Genomic DNA, 16018 nt, shown 5'->3' on the forward strand with positions numbered 1-16018 from the left:
TACCCTGTGAAAAAAAAAGTGAAATCGTCATAGTTTAAATTTTTATGTAAAGGAGTTCAAAGAGATGCATTTTTTCCATTTAATTTTACAGTCTTTTGTGCAGAAAAAAAAACAGGCATTTGCATTCTTTCCAGTGTATTAGAAAAAAAAAAAATCAACTAGAAGTCTGACCTTTTGACTATGAAGCGGATGCGGTTGCTCTGCTCTAAGATCTTCATTAAGGTCTTGGTGTCATATTCCGAAGGCTTTCTCAAAGTCACACCATCAGGCAGGCCGTAGACAACCACTGAGCTGGGATCCTTGAGAATCCAGTCATAAGGCACAGGGACCAGGCTGCTCTTCCCAACAGCCTCACCTGAAACATTACATTTAAGTATGTGCTGTTTTTGTTTTTGTGCCAAATAATGTACATCCCTTTTTTGCATTTCATCCCCAAAAAATGTGAAGAAAACCCTAATCAACTACTATCAACTTACTATAAAGCACGCTGAACACCTCCTCCACCATCTTCCTCAGGACGAAGATGTTGGAATGAGTGTCTGTTAAGGCTCTCTGTCTGCCCTGCTGCCCGCAGTCTTTGCCAGTCCTGCTGCAGTCCACATCAGGAACTTTGGCGTGGGAATTCATGGAAGTTAATGCTTGCAGACAGGACACTTCTGTGGAAAATAAATCTGTTATTTCTGAGGAAACAGCACAACTAGCCTCGAAACACCTGTACTGTCATGCAATGCGGATTGCACACACAACCGTTCAAAAGTTTGGGAAAATACAGTACAGTAGAAACAGTAATATTCTGAAATATTCTGTAACATTACAAACATCATTACTAGTGTTACTTTTGATCAATTTAATGCATCCTAACTTGCAGAATAAAACAAACAAAATTCCTTCAAAAACAAACAGACAAAAATATCTCACTGACCCTAAACATTTGAACAGTAGTATAGGTTATAAATCTTCATGACAATATTGCCTCTGCAGTGGTAAAAATATGATTTAAGAATGATGCAAATTTGTATATATTTATTTTATAAATTATATGTTAACTTTTGATATTATTCAAATGTGTTATACACCTTTAATTTTTTAACAGTAAAACATTTATCTGATTTGACATTCCAACTGTTTCATTCTGATGGCAAGACCAAACATGTGAAAATAAACTTTCATTCTATAATAGTTACATTTTTCAATGAATCAAGAGTGCCGAACCGTGGGACCCGGTCCATACGGATCACGGATCAACCACGATCCATTACACCCCTAACGGTTACATTGTAATTGCCAAGACAATTTGCCATGAAAACCATTTTTCTATAGAATAACACACACATGTATTAAATTAAGAAAGCAAAAAGGGTCAATTTTGGATTTGATGTTGACTCACTGCAGAACTTGTGAAAGTCTGTCTGTATCTCCTTTCTGGAGTTTAGGAAGATTCTTCCCTTCTCTGTTCCCACGGCGATCACGCTGTCCTCGTGCACAGTGACACAGGCCACCTCAGCATTCAGTTTAGACATGGCAGTGCACTGCAAACACAGTTTGATTCAAGTCATCCAGCACAAATAAGCTGCATAATACTCTCACTGTAAGTATCTTTAAACAGTCTTACCACAGAGTCCAGAGCAGACACTAGGCTGGTGAGGATCTCTTGTCTGGCTGACACTTGGGGAACTTTGAGCTCTGGCCGAGAGTTGGTCCTCATCCCATCACAGCCCAGCTTCCGTATCTGTGCCATTCTTCTGAGGGAAAGACACAGAATGAAATGCAGGTCTATAACACTACATCAAATATAAACTTAATTACTCACTAAATAACACAGCTGTTGCGCCAAAAGTTGTTCAAAAACAGATACTTAATTTGACAAATAAATTGATGTCGTAAGTAAGCGACAGATGTACAATCTACAAAATAACGGTCAAAACAAAGCATCTCTTGCTATTGAGTGGACCTGAACAGTAGGATACACAGAAAAACAAATAGTCAGCGCATTCATTCAGTGTAGTCGGATTCACAAACATATGACTCATGTCAGTAATCATTTTAATATGCAGATTTGGTGCACATTATTATTATCAAGGTTCTGCTGCTTCACATTTTTGAGTAAACATGATTTTTTAAAAATGCAGGATTCCTTGATGAATAGAACATTTTACAGCATTTAGTTTTAATCAGCAATCTTTTGTAACACCATAAATATATGTCTTTAGGCACAACAAGTTGCTAATTTATATATTTTCTTTTAGTTTGCCTGTAGGAAAGTTTTAAGTCTTTGCACATATTATAAAATCTGAATTTGTAAAAAGATTAAGGACATTTTAAGGTTAGGGATTTAAGAATAATGTGTTCTGTGTAAGATGGTTTTGTTGTTTGTTTGTTTGTTTATTTGTATGTAATTATTATTAGCCTTTTCTGGGTTTGTGTCATATATTGAAATGAATTGTATGGACGAGAGGTCCTACAACAGATGGGATGGCCCACGCAGAGATCTGATCTCACCGTCATCAAATCTGTCTGATTATTATATGAGGAGACAGAAGCAGCAAAGTCTAAATCCACAGAAGAACTGTGGCAACTTCTCCATCCTACCTGCAGACTACCCGTAAATATTGTAAATAGCGTACCAAGGATTGATAGAAGTTTATTAATAAATAAGATCTATAATGGCATTGTTTTGGAAAACATCTTCACTTTACTGCATTTTAGTTTTTTTTGTTTTTTTGCCCAAAAAACATTTCACAGTATTGCAGTTTGCAAGTAGACTTCTATATAGTACTGTATATGCATACTAGATGAGTTACAATCTGCAAAGGAGTAATCATGTTTTAAAATAACAGTTTTAGTGATTTTTAAGTGATTTTTCACTATTATTTACAATGTGATCTGCATTTACTGAACATGGGTTAAAATTAGGGCTGTTAAAATGAACGTGTTAAGACATGAGATAAAAAAAAATTCAGTTTAACGCGTTAAAAATATTTAACACAATTACCACAGCATTAGGTTTTTTGTTTTTTTAAGCACGACAAGACGCAAACCCTTAGCGTTGAGTCCTCATATATACTAAAGGTACAGCTAAATGTGACATTTATTACAATTGGTTTATGTGAAGATTGTTTTAAGTTCGTTTAAATTAAATTAAAAGTTGTTATATTTTTAAAGCCTACTAAATGTTAAAATTGATAGCTTTCAATTGTACTGTAATGTCCTGAATTCAATTGTACTGAAATGGGGGGGGGGGACCATTTAATAGCGACGATCAGTGTCATAGTGCTTAGTAAAAAGATGCCATTTTGTGCATCAAAACCACATAGGCTAGTTAGCCTCCAGCCAGGTTAGTGAACTTTGTTCAATGTGTTGGTTTTGACAGACATTTTTTATGCACAAACTAGAACTACACATTCTGATTCTGACATTCCTGGTTTGAAGAGTTTCAATAATTTTCTATTCTTGACTGATCTTTTTTTCATCATTTTGGCAATAGATGTGTTGTGTTCACACCATTGATGTGGGTGTGAAAAGGCTCTGTTCTTTCTTTTGATACATTCATTGCATTTTCAAATATTCTCAACAAAATATTCTGGGGGCCATGAAACTTTTGGCTGGCAGCTTTTTTCACAAACACTGGCGGGGAAAGAGTTAAACGACTGATCTTGAGATGAGTCCCTGTAGTCGTCCAATTTGACTCTCATATGCTGATGTAGCCTAATATATTTTAAACTTGACAGGAGACTTTTGTAAAATGTAATTTGATCATTGATCAAGACAATAATCAAAGTTTGATCAAATATTGTTTAATTTTCCAATAAAATATGATACATTGTTACCTGATTTGGTTTATTTAAAGTGCTGGTCAGAATTATTTGCCCCCTTGGTAAATATGATAATTATGATCAAAGATGGCTGGTCACATTATGAAATAAATGTTTTTTCTCCAAAACATGTTGGGAACAATTATTTGCCCCCTTTTATTAAATACTTTTTGCAACCTCCTTTTTCCAAGATAACAGCTCTGACTCTTCTCCTATAATGCCTGATGAGTTTGGAGAACACCTGATATGAGATCAGAGACCATTCCTCCATACAGAATCTCTCCAGATCCTTCAGATTCCCAGATCCATGTTGGCTCTGCTTCTCTTCAGTTCAGCCCACTCATTTTCTATAGGATTCAGGTCAGGGACTGGGATGGCCATTGCAGATGCTTGGTTTTGTGCTCAGTGACCCATTTTTGTGTTGATTTTGATGATTGTTTTTGGATCACTGTCCTGATAGATATAGAATACTTTTTTATCCCTGTATGAACCAAACCCATATTAAGTGTTTGCTGTCAAAAAGCTCTTTTTTGTTTGTTTCATCTGTCCATAGAGCGTTTGTAAAGTAACTGACACGACTGGAACTTCAAACGGGACGGGTTCTATGGTCAGATGAGCTTTTTTGGCAGCAAACACTTAATATGGGTTTGGTTCATACAGGGATAAAAAAATACCCCATGTGTAAAATGAAATACTCTGCTGTATCTTTAATGCTGTGGGCCTAATTTTCTGCCAGAGGTCCTGGACATCTTGTTCAGATACAATACCAACAGATAAAAATCAAAACCTGACGGTGACGGGCTCTGCTAGAAATCTTATAACGGGCCATGTGTGGACCTTCCAACAGGGCAGTGATCCAAAAACAAACATCAAGACCAAAACAAAAATGGGTCACTGAGCACAAAACCAAGCATCTGCAATGACCATCCCAGTCCCTGACCTGAACCCTATAGAAAATGAGTGGGCTGAACTGAAGAGGAGAAGCGCCAACATGGATCTGGGAATCTGAAGGATTTGGGGAGATTCTGTATGGAGGAATGGTCTCTGATCTCATATCAGGTGTTCTCCAAACTCATCAGGCATTATAGGAGAAGACTCAGAGCTGTTATCTTGGAAAAAGGAGGTTGCAAAAAGTATTTAATAAAAGGGGGCAAATAATTGTTCCCAATGTGTTTTGGAGAAAAACATTTATTTCATAATGTGATTTCCATGTGATTTCCACAATGATAATTCTGACCAGCACTGTAATTACCCCATAGCAGATTAATAGACTAGTGTTATAATTATGTGCAAAAACAAACCTTTTTTTTAATAAACTAAAAAGAGTAGAAAGGTTTTAAGTTCCCCAGTAACTTTTTAAAATATTTTCGGCTGTACAAAACGTATTGAAGGATGGAAAAACCTATAAGAAGCTTTGGGAAGTGATAGTAATACCCTCTCCTGTGCTAATACACCAAAATCCGTCACACACATGTGAAAGTAGCTAATTACGATAAGCCTTTGTCAACCAATTAAAGCTAGCTCAGATTATTGCCTTAAAACCCTTCATCCTTAATTTGTTCTCCTTGGAAGCAAGACAGGGCCTGGAAGCATGAGACCCCTAAAGTGAAGTACTTTACCCGTCCCTCTCGACAGACGTCCCCCTGACGCCTCCAATCTCGATTTCAGCCACGTCTTCTCTAAACTACAGTGCTGTAAACTTGAGGACGGACGAGACTGGGTTTAAATATGAGCGCTAACGAAAGACAGTCTACAGATGAAAAACAAACAGAAACAACAGGGATGACAAATGTGAGCTGTAAAACAAACAAATAAATAAATAAATAAATAACGCAATCCTAATTCCGGGCCTTGTGTTCACATGGCAACCACAATCCGTTTCCTTGGAAACTAATCTCGAGGCATGTGAACAATGCAGCTCTGGCCTTTAATCTCTCCAGACACTGGGAGCCATTATCCCAGCCTCCGGGCAAAGCCAAAACCACAGACTGCACAGAGGGAGCCCAGTACTACTATTAGTCGTCTGAAAACCTCCAATAAATCCTGCTACAAGGCAAAGCCGGATGCCTCTGCCTGAGTGTAATATTACGTACAACACTGAAACAACAACAGCAGCACCTTGTTATCTCTAGTTCGCTTTCCGATTCATTCAAGTAGCCAAATCTAAAGGCCTTTTCACACCAAGAATCATAACTATAAAGATAACTATAAGGATGACTATATTAGCGTCCACACCAGCGGACGATATCGTTCTGTTTATTCTAACGCACGCTGCAGTTATATCGTCTAACGCTTTAAATGCTCAAGCTCTTTAAAGTAGGATGGACTCTGATTGGCTGTCAAAGTTTTTGTTGTTCGTAAGCTAGGGGAAAAAATTATTCTGAAAGTGATTCCAACGATATCGTTTCTCTGTGCCGTTATCATTGTAGTTACTGTGGACTCTGCTATTCTTTTATATTTAGAACAATGTTTAGAACTATATCTTTATTTATAACGTTATAGTCAACGTCATTGGTGTGAACAGGCCTTAGCTCACTACTTTAGGTCCTTGTAGATGAAAAATACAGTTCTGTTATGTTCTGATGCTTTAACACAACTTACATTGCATGTTTAGGATGAAGTTCACAGACAATAAAACTAAGTAGATTTTTACATTTTCCAAAGAGAATGTGAGCACTGGTTGCACATGCCAAACTTGTCGTCACAATTTGCTATGAGGAAGCCAAGTATTTTGGGTCCCTCCTTCAAAACATCACCCGTAAAAAAAATTTCACCCATTTTATCTCATCCATAAGCCAAGTTTAAGAAAAAATCTTGTGCATCTTGAGACAAAACAATGACACTGACATATTTTAAGATATCTCAGAGCAAATTGCTTTCAGTTGAAACAGCTCAAACATGCATTTAAGTCTGGGACTAGATGTAAGCCTTGTCTGTGAAACTTGGGGCTGGTGTTTTAATACATCTCTCTTGTTCGCTTTCAACCACTTCCGTCCTGATTTCTTCGAGGGAGGGTCTATGAGCTGGTAAATGTATGGACTTTTTCAGATCTTTCGATCTAATGGACAAAATAAGCTCCATAATTTACATGAACGTAGACGACGGAAAAACACACAGAGAGCATCATCTTTCGTTTCTGCTCTGACAGCCGCAAGACCACACAGAACGCTGTGAGACCATGTTACAAATCAGGAATAGTGAGAGAACATTGTACTAGGTACATTTTTCGTCTTCAATCCAAACTTGGGTTTCCAGCCGGCAAAGTTTAAATCTAGCTAGCTAGCGCTTCCCATAATGTTTACGCTCCAGTAGGTGGAGAGTCGGTGGTCTTCTGTGGCTGTTTGAACACATTCGACCACATGAGCGTCTACACTACCAAAACAATCCGGTCGAATGCTTTTTCGTCCAACTGGAAGCGGTTGAAAGTTGATAAGCCGTTTAAACCAATATTTAGCGTCGACCACTTGTGATCAAAGTGTCCAAAACTCATCTTATGACTTAAACTTCTTATGCATTTTGGCTGCTCATTTACACGACAACGAGCCATAGCGGCCTGAAAACGTCTTTCATAGTGTTTTTTTTTAAAACAATACCGTTATCGTCTCTATGTAAACAACAAAAAACACGAATTCAATCTATAGGTGCGTACGGTGTTTCTTTACAAAGAAACATCGCCAACTACTGGCCTGGCAGCATAATACAGCATTTTTTGTCATTTTTGCGGATCCGTGTGAACGGGGACCACTTTGACAACGTTTCGGTCTGTGCGCGAAAAACACAAAGGAAAAACATTTCCGTAGTACATCGTTGTAATGTACTTTGACACGTTGATTGTACACGTACGTTGTTTGGTGTTGTTTCTACACCAAATTTTATTCAGTGCATGTGTATGACTTTCTTCTGTTGCACACAAAAGAGTATATTTTGAAGAATAGTAACCAAACATTATTGGTTATCATTGACTTCCATGGATTTTGCAGACTATGATGACGCATTTCCTCAGTTATTAACATCATAAATCCTCTTTTGGAAAGTCATAGAAATACTATCATGGATTTTTTCATTTGCTATTGGAGCAAATTTACACAAAAATCATATTTGACAACTTTCACTTCTAAGAACTTCTGAGTAAATGTGAAAGGGTCCATTTTATGAAACAAAACATTTCTGAGTAAAAATGATTTTTTTCTTTCATGATTGGATCAAATATTACTTTAAGGTTTGGAGTTAATATTGAATCTTACCCGCCGTATATTAATAACAATGACTGCCATAGCAAATGATTTTGTATGAAAAGGGCTACGGCCATTTAACAGCTTCCTCTTGACACTTTTATGTTTAACTAAACGCTTTGAAGAAAAATAAATTGTTGAAACTTCCTCATTGAACAGGCTTATCCTATCAGCAGGGGAAACCACATTCATCTGACACCTTAAGCTTCATCTATAAATGACTTGTTTTGTTCTCTACACTAAGCTTTCTTTTGCAGTAGTCAAAAGACATGAGTTAACTATAACAAATATATTTTTATAGGGTGAAAAAAAACTGGAAAAAAAAATACTGGTGACACTCCTAAAAGAAATTGCAGGAAAGTACTAGGATCCGGACTGACATGCTTAAATGCTCAGATTAATGACTTCCTCCTAGTTAGGAGTCCACCCTGCCAAAATACTTTCTTTTTTTTCCTCATTCACGCTATCTGGGATCCTCAGCTCTGGGGAAATATAATGTAGCTGCTCCTTTACTTCTTGAATTACTGCCTGTTTGGTGCTTAAAGATATTACCAGCATCTCAAGAAAGGGTAACGTGGGTTTTATGAGCGGTTTTGCCCTAAGAGGCTTGTGGTTCTGCCATTGATACACAATACTTCTGCTAATAGCCTTTATACAGATTCTGCTCACAGATCCCTTCAGAAACACAGCTGTATCTAAATCGTTCAGCTCAAGGGCTGATAATTTACTTTTAATTGGTCCTAACTCCTTTCACCCTGGACATTTTCCCCAAGGCCACACAAACATGTTGCATCGAGCAAACACAAAGAACTGCGGCCTGCATGGGAAGATACTGTCCTGACGGAAAAGACTTACGACTTACTTTTTGTAGCAAAAAAGTTATTACTGTTAAAACAGATCATTTAGCTTTGTGAAAATTGTGGACTGAAAGACCCCTTTCAACAGAATGGGATCATTTCAATATTAAGAGCTAAAGTTTTTTAAAGCAATGTCAATATTTTAACCAATTTATATTTATTTTTTTAAGTACTTAAATCATTCAACTTTGATATGATACAATGATATGAAATGCCACATTGGATTCATATGCTACTCCAAGGTTATTCAAACAAATATGGTACTTTTTTGGTGATTTGCAGGTCTGTTGGAGTAAAACAATACCAGCAAATAATAAAATGCAACTAACTAACCATATAATCATGTATACTTCTGATTAGAAAAACATTGGGCTTAACATCATCTTAAGCGGCACAGAAAACAATTTCTGCTATTTAGCCTAAAAACCAACATATGGGACTTTATGGATTGAAAGACCTATTTCATCAGAATGCAATCGAACATTTTGAACTGTGAATCAAACAGGTTTTCAAACCAATGTCATAGTAGACCTTACAAAAAGGGCTGAAATCATGATATTTTATACCATGGTACTGAATGTTTGCCATATTCCTGTATAATTGTATTTACAAGGTAATTCAAAGGAATCCACAGTACGATGACCACAAAATATGGTCTGATTCAGAAGTTCTCACCTGATGAGTTGCAGGTCTGAGTAAAACAATGCTAAATGCAAAATAGAATTCAACTAGCCATTTAATTAAGTAGGCCTATAGCTAGAATTCAAAATATATTTAATGCACCAAGAAACAATGAGGTTTGCTGTCATGCATCAAGCAGGTTTGGTTGAGCTTCTGTTTAAGTTGATCAATGTTTATATGTGAATACTGAATAAATGCCTAAATTCAATCTGTTCATCATAAAGCAATCGAGTCTCTTCAGAAAATTTGGACTAAAACACTCAGTTCATATGGATTAGTTTTACGACCCCCTATGAACTATTTGAAGCTCAAAGTGGTAGTTGCGTAGCTGTCAATGGAGGGACAAAAAACTCTCAGATTTCATTAAAAAGATCTTCATTTGTGCTCCGAAGATGAACGAAAGTCTTAAGGGTTTGGAACGACATGAGGGTGAGTAATTAATGACCGAATTTTTTCCCACTGTTTTTTCCATACAGTTTAATCTTCTCCTGTTTACAAATGTACAATATTGTAACATTTCTTGTTCAGCCTACTTCTTAACAATAATTTCCCTTATGCACTTCATGGCAATATTAATAACATTCAATATTTGATCATTTTCATTTAGTGTGTTCACTAAACAATCGTGGTACTGTGTCAGATATAAAATCTGGGTGAAGAAAAAACACAGACAGCTATTACTGTTATAAATATACAGTGCTTGACAATGAGGCCCAATCCGACAGCAAGTCATTCTGGGATAGTTCATGTTTCAGTTAGAGACTCATTGTGGGACAGCATGACACAAATCATAAACTCTCATGAATGGATCTGACAGTCGAGAAGTCCTTCGAGGAAAACTGATCAAGTTTAGAGACATGTGATATTATTGCTCAGCCGCAAACTTACTGGGACACATCCAGTTATGCATAATCCACTAAAGCAGCCTTCATAGTAGACACAGATTAGCAGCAACTGATATGTGGATTTGACATTGTAAACATGACCTTCTCAGGTCGAAAAACGTGTCCGTGACCACGCCAACGACGATTTTCATCAAACTGTGCGAGATAAACACGACTAGCTGGATGTTATCACCCTGCCAACAATGCAATTGCTCCATTTCAGCAACTTGCTAGCACTCAAATTGTGTTGCCATTTTTACAATACAAACAAAACAAGAGAATTGCAGCTATTGTTGGACAAAAACGCGGAACGCAAAAGCGTTTAATTGTTTAGCTTATAAACAGCGTGTTATAACGCGTGTTACTTTCATAAAAGCGTATAAAACATCGCGTTGACTGCCATACATTCGCGTTAGCATGATAGCAAGTGTGCTAACACTCCTAGCCATCCTCCTCCCCCTAAATTATAATCTGTAATTTCACTTTTTCAACATCCATAAAAAGTCACGTGCTCAAGAACGATACTCGTAAATGTTTTTTCATATATACATAGACAGAATTATCTTTAATCCGTAGCAAGTTTAATTACCTTATGCTGTCAATCCCGGATAGGTTTATTCTCCGTTTAATCCAACAGTGAGAGCTGAATTCCCATCTAAAGAAAGGCGATAGCGACTTTATTAAATGTCATAATCTCGAATGGTTTGCAGTCTGTTGAAATGCAATCGACGTGGTTTATTTGATCAATATGCCCCGTTTTCTTTCTGTTTTCTTTAACAGAGGAGTGTGTCCCCTTTCCCCTTTCTTTGTTCTGTAATCCAGTAAAATTGAAAGTCATTCGCCTCCGCTAATCCCAGCCCAACTCAACAACAGCATCTATTGGCTGTCATTTACATACAGGATTAAAGAACCGCTGGACCAGCAACACTCGCCGACACTCACGGGACAAATGTGAGCAACTAACTCTTTTGACTTTGTGACTGTAACATGTCTATTTTTCTCTCTGCCCCTCGCCACAGCCCCCCTTGTTATTGTTGCTTTATTTTAAGATTAACTGGACCGTTGCAAATAAACGCAAACGGTTTAACTGACAACCTGTACCCTGTTTTACACAGATGCGTTTTGGAATAAAACAGATTCCATGAAACTGTAAATACAGTTCTGATCATACGATGAAGATAATGCAATGTGGATATCCACGATGCCCTCAGATGCCCTGTGCAATGAATCTTTAATATTACGAAGAGCTGATATTTTGACAAAGCCTATTGAACCTATCTAAACAATTTATATAAAATAAATACATTATATATATATATATATATATATATATATATATATATATATATAAATTTATTTATTTTATATACATTATTTAGATAGGTTCAATAGGCTTAGTCAAAATTTCCGCTCTTCATAATAAACGAAAACACACAATAAAAATAAAAATAAGCAAACAAAATTATATATATATATATATATATATATATATATATATATATATATATATATATATATGTGAAGAGTTCAGATAAGTGCCATCTGAAATTTTCTTCTAGAATGATCATTTTTATCAAACTCGTATATTTAAGTTCAATAATTTCACTTAAATGGCAATGCAAATGACCCATTAATTGTCATTTAAGTGAAATTACTTAACTTAAATATACAAGCTTTATAAAAATGATCATTCTAGAAGAAAAGTTCAGATGGTACGAATAGGCTTTTGCATCTGAACTCTTCATATATATATATATATATATATATATATATATATATATATATATATATATATATATATATATATATATATAGGCCTATATATATATTATGAATAAAAATAAACACAATAAAATTACAATGCCATTCATTTAATCATTTACTCTTTATAGCATGTAGAAAAAAATAATAATGCATAAACCTCAGGAAAAAAAAATTCTATTAAGTACCTAAGGTGCTGGAACCATGTTATATTTGTTATTTTTACAGCATTTATTATTCTTAGTTAATATTAATCTCAACATTTACTATTACATTTTTTAAGATCAAAAGTTGTTTGTGTTAACATGAACATTTTTATCAAGCAACATTACTAAAGGTTAATAAATGTTGTTCAAATATATTGCTCATTTAATGCATTAATTAATGTTATCAAATGAGACCTTATTGTAAAGTGTTACCAATATCAGAGACCCAAAACTGAGTGGGATAGTTCCAAATCAATGGTTCCTAACACTAGGTGGCGCTATAATAATATTATATACATTTTTGGCAATAATTCTGGAACAGTATAAAAAATTATCTGAATGTCCAGGTCAGGACAAACAAAACACATGTTTCAGATTTAATTTTGATCTATAAATAAAAATAAATAATTAGTTAAAAAAAAAAGAAAGAAAGAAAAAAGTTATTTTCTAGGAATTAAATCAATGAAGTTTCTGGGTGTGGCCACAGTTATTGTTCACAAAGTGCAACCTTAAAAATGGTGCCTGATAGACAGATATTTAGAGGATATCAAAATATCCTACCAAAAATTTCAACCAGTCATGTTCATATAGGATCCAGCAAACAAAACACAGTTCTACATTTCACCAACATTGTTTTCAACTTTTAAAATGACAGTAGGCCTACATTTAAAATTTACATTACATAAAAAACACTGTAACAATACTGTAATTTTTGAATAAATTATTATGTATCTTTTTTACATATGCCTATAGGCTACACATTTCCAATGTAGTATTAATGTAGGACTAATAATTTTAATGTTGTATAATAGTTCAGCATGTGACACAAGATATTAAGGCACCATGATGCATCTTTGATCACAAACTGCTGTCCAACAACAAAGACTAGAGAGGCACAGAGGAACAGCCTTCAGTTCACAGGTTGGCTGATTTAAAACGATTTGTTAATGTTATAGCTCCCCCTAACGGCGCAGCATTGTAATGCGTTTATCCCTCAACTCTGTCATTCTGTAGTGGCTGGTCAAAAATAATATATGTTGAAAATCATGTTCTTGCTGACATGTATACTCACTTGGACCTAGTACACTGCCCATAAGTAAGCTACTTTTTTTTTTTTTTTTCACTCCAGATATTGCCTTACAATATAAAGGGCAATTAGACTTGAAAAATATAGTAGGCTGCTATATTCCCATATCTTCCAAAGGATTTAAGGAATGAAGATTCCTTTGATAACTTTTTAACCCTTAAAGAGTTTCTGTATCTTGGGGATACAGTCATTTAACAGGCTGTAGGGGGAGGGGCTATGGGGGAGGGGCATTATATGTGGTTGCAGTTGATGAGAAACACTGATGGGGTGATGGGTCATGTAATCAGGTCATGTGACTTTATGCCAACATTCCAAACATTTGTATCAAAATCCAAAATGGCAGCATACGTGGACAAAGACACGCCATGAGGTAAGTGTTTTTATATTTTTCATGATTATGATATTTTAGAGTGATTTTGTTTTAGAAAATAGTTTTTTAAGGATAGTTTTACATGTTCTTGTGGATATTTTTAAAATAATCTTCTCACAACTTTGATTATCTGGCATTGAATGCCTGTATCCTGGGGGATACATTGCCCATATAAGGGTATGTAACAGGGCTGATCACTCACAGATATTCTTATGTTTTCCCTATCCTGTCAGTGAAAGGCCGATGCAGGATGTGCCAGGATGGGCAGACATCCATCATGTGTCAGAAGTGCAAAGTGAGGCTTTGCCTGGTCACTGGACAAAATGCTCGCAACTGTTTTCTCAGCTTCCATTGCCCATAGAATATATCTGGTGTTGGGCACCACAGGGAAGATGGTAGAATAAAAAAAATAAAAAAAATAAAAAACAGGAAAAAGGTGTTTTAAAAATCGGCACATGAACTGTTTAAAAAGTTATGAAATGTTAAATGTATATCCTACATAGGCAATGCATCTTGGGAGAAAAAGTTCAGTTTTTTCCAATTTGTCTAATGTTGTATGGATAACATGAAAAAATGTAGCTAATTAATTGTTCATTAAATGTTTTAAAAGTTGTCATATGAACTATAATAAAAAAGAATACATTGCAAAATGTTACCCTATGGGCAATGTATCTCGGGAGATACAGAGTGTAACTTAGAAAATAAAGGTCATATTTTGGAAAAAATGCATGAACTGTGTCATTTTAGTCTAGATACATACAAAAATAGCAATTAATCATTTTTCCATCAAATTTATTTATGCTTGCCCCTTTAAGGGTTAGGCATGTCTCTTGATGAAATATGGGATTCGTTTAGTCCTGTGGAATTTGAGAAAATAAAGTCTGTTGATGTTTACTCTTCCTAGTTAATTTGATTTGTTAAAAAATGTATATGTACATATAATGATATGTACATATACATATATTGATATATATATATATATATATATTCAATTGTCATAAATAAATGTTTCACCTTATTGCATTATGTGAGCTTGATTGGAATTGACAAAGAATAACAAAATTATGCTCAGAAGTGAATTTGATTTAGTTCATTTAATCTTTCCAAAAGATTCTGGAAAATTGTTTTCAGTATTTTAGGTTTATTTTCTAAAGTCATGACAGTAATTATGAATTCTGACCTGCATAATGTTGCCAGTTCCTCTTGAAACAATGATTTTCTTTTGCAAGGTTTTTATTAGGTTTCATGTTAATTATTGCTCAAGATTGCCTGTTGCTGTTATACAAAAATTCTTTCAACAGTTAAGTCAGATAGATACGAGCACTTGCTGTACTGTGACATTTCCCCCTTTTAAATAATGGCTTTATAGACCTTATTCACAGCAGCGCCATCTTGGATTTTTTACGGGAATGAAAGCGACGCTTGAGTGGGTTCACTTGTACCGTTATTTAATCGGCGTTTCGATTGTTCTTTTTTTGAAAAAACAAAACAAAAAACAAAAAAACCTCCAGACAACATGAGCTGTGGAAAATTATAACTGATCTAGTAGCTTTATACAGTGGACGCCATTGAAAACACGTCAAGTCTATTCCTCAGAGTCTCGTTTTCATGGCGCTGCTCTGAATAAGGTCTGTTATGGTTACATTGGCCTCGTCAAGCTCAATATTTCAGCTCGGTTATGGGAAAAACAAATTGATCGTTATTTAGTCTATGCAGGATTTTGCAAAAATGCTGACGATGAATAATGTGGTGTAATGATATTTTCTAGTTAATTCTGCTCTGACCTTCAATCCTGTGATGTCCAACCCCTGACACATTTCACTAGTACTTACTTCTACAAAGTAGGCTACTTTAAATACTGACACCTTTTAAGGATTTACATTTAGGATTGGGAGTAACGTTTTAAAATTCCATATTTGTTGACTACAAACCTGGTTATTGCTGCATCCCAATATGGTGGTAAAATTACTTTTTGAAAGATCAACAGTAGCCTTTTTATAAATTCTTTTTATTTTTTTTTATGGTGTATATGGTATGTAGTGGTGACTTGGAAAGTGCTTATGTACAAACTCTTCCCTTATGAAAAATGAAAGGAAACCATTTGTTACAAATAATACACTACAAAGTG

At 35.3% G+C, this 16018-nt stretch overlaps 1 protein-coding gene across 4 annotated transcripts in view; it reads right to left on the bottom strand.

Moving 5' to 3' along the window:
* gtf2ird1 (GTF2I repeat domain containing 1) overlaps positions 1-11196 on the bottom strand; it is a 30235-nt gene extending 19039 nt beyond the window's left edge. For 3 of the 4 annotated variants that reach the window (XM_082170715.1, XM_082170716.1, XM_082170713.1), the window contains exons 1-5: positions 11056-11196; positions 1613-1742; positions 1388-1529; positions 477-656; positions 172-355 (exon numbers count right to left, since the gene is read on the bottom strand). In XM_082170715.1, coding sequence (XP_082026841.1) covers positions 172-355; positions 477-656; positions 1388-1529; positions 1613-1738 — 632 coding nt within the window. In that variant the 5' untranslated portion in view covers positions 1739-1742; positions 11056-11196. The remainder of the gene's footprint in view (positions 1-171; positions 356-476; positions 657-1387; positions 1530-1612; positions 1743-11055) is intronic. The other variant, XM_082170714.1, reaches the window with a different exon arrangement.
* Between the last annotated feature and the right edge of the window lie 4822 nt (positions 11197-16018).

The sequence above is a fragment of the Leuciscus leuciscus genome (assembly GCF_965113295.1).
Source record: "Leuciscus leuciscus genome assembly, chromosome: 5".
Classification (NCBI taxonomy): domain Eukaryota; kingdom Metazoa; phylum Chordata; class Actinopteri; order Cypriniformes; family Leuciscidae; genus Leuciscus; species Leuciscus leuciscus.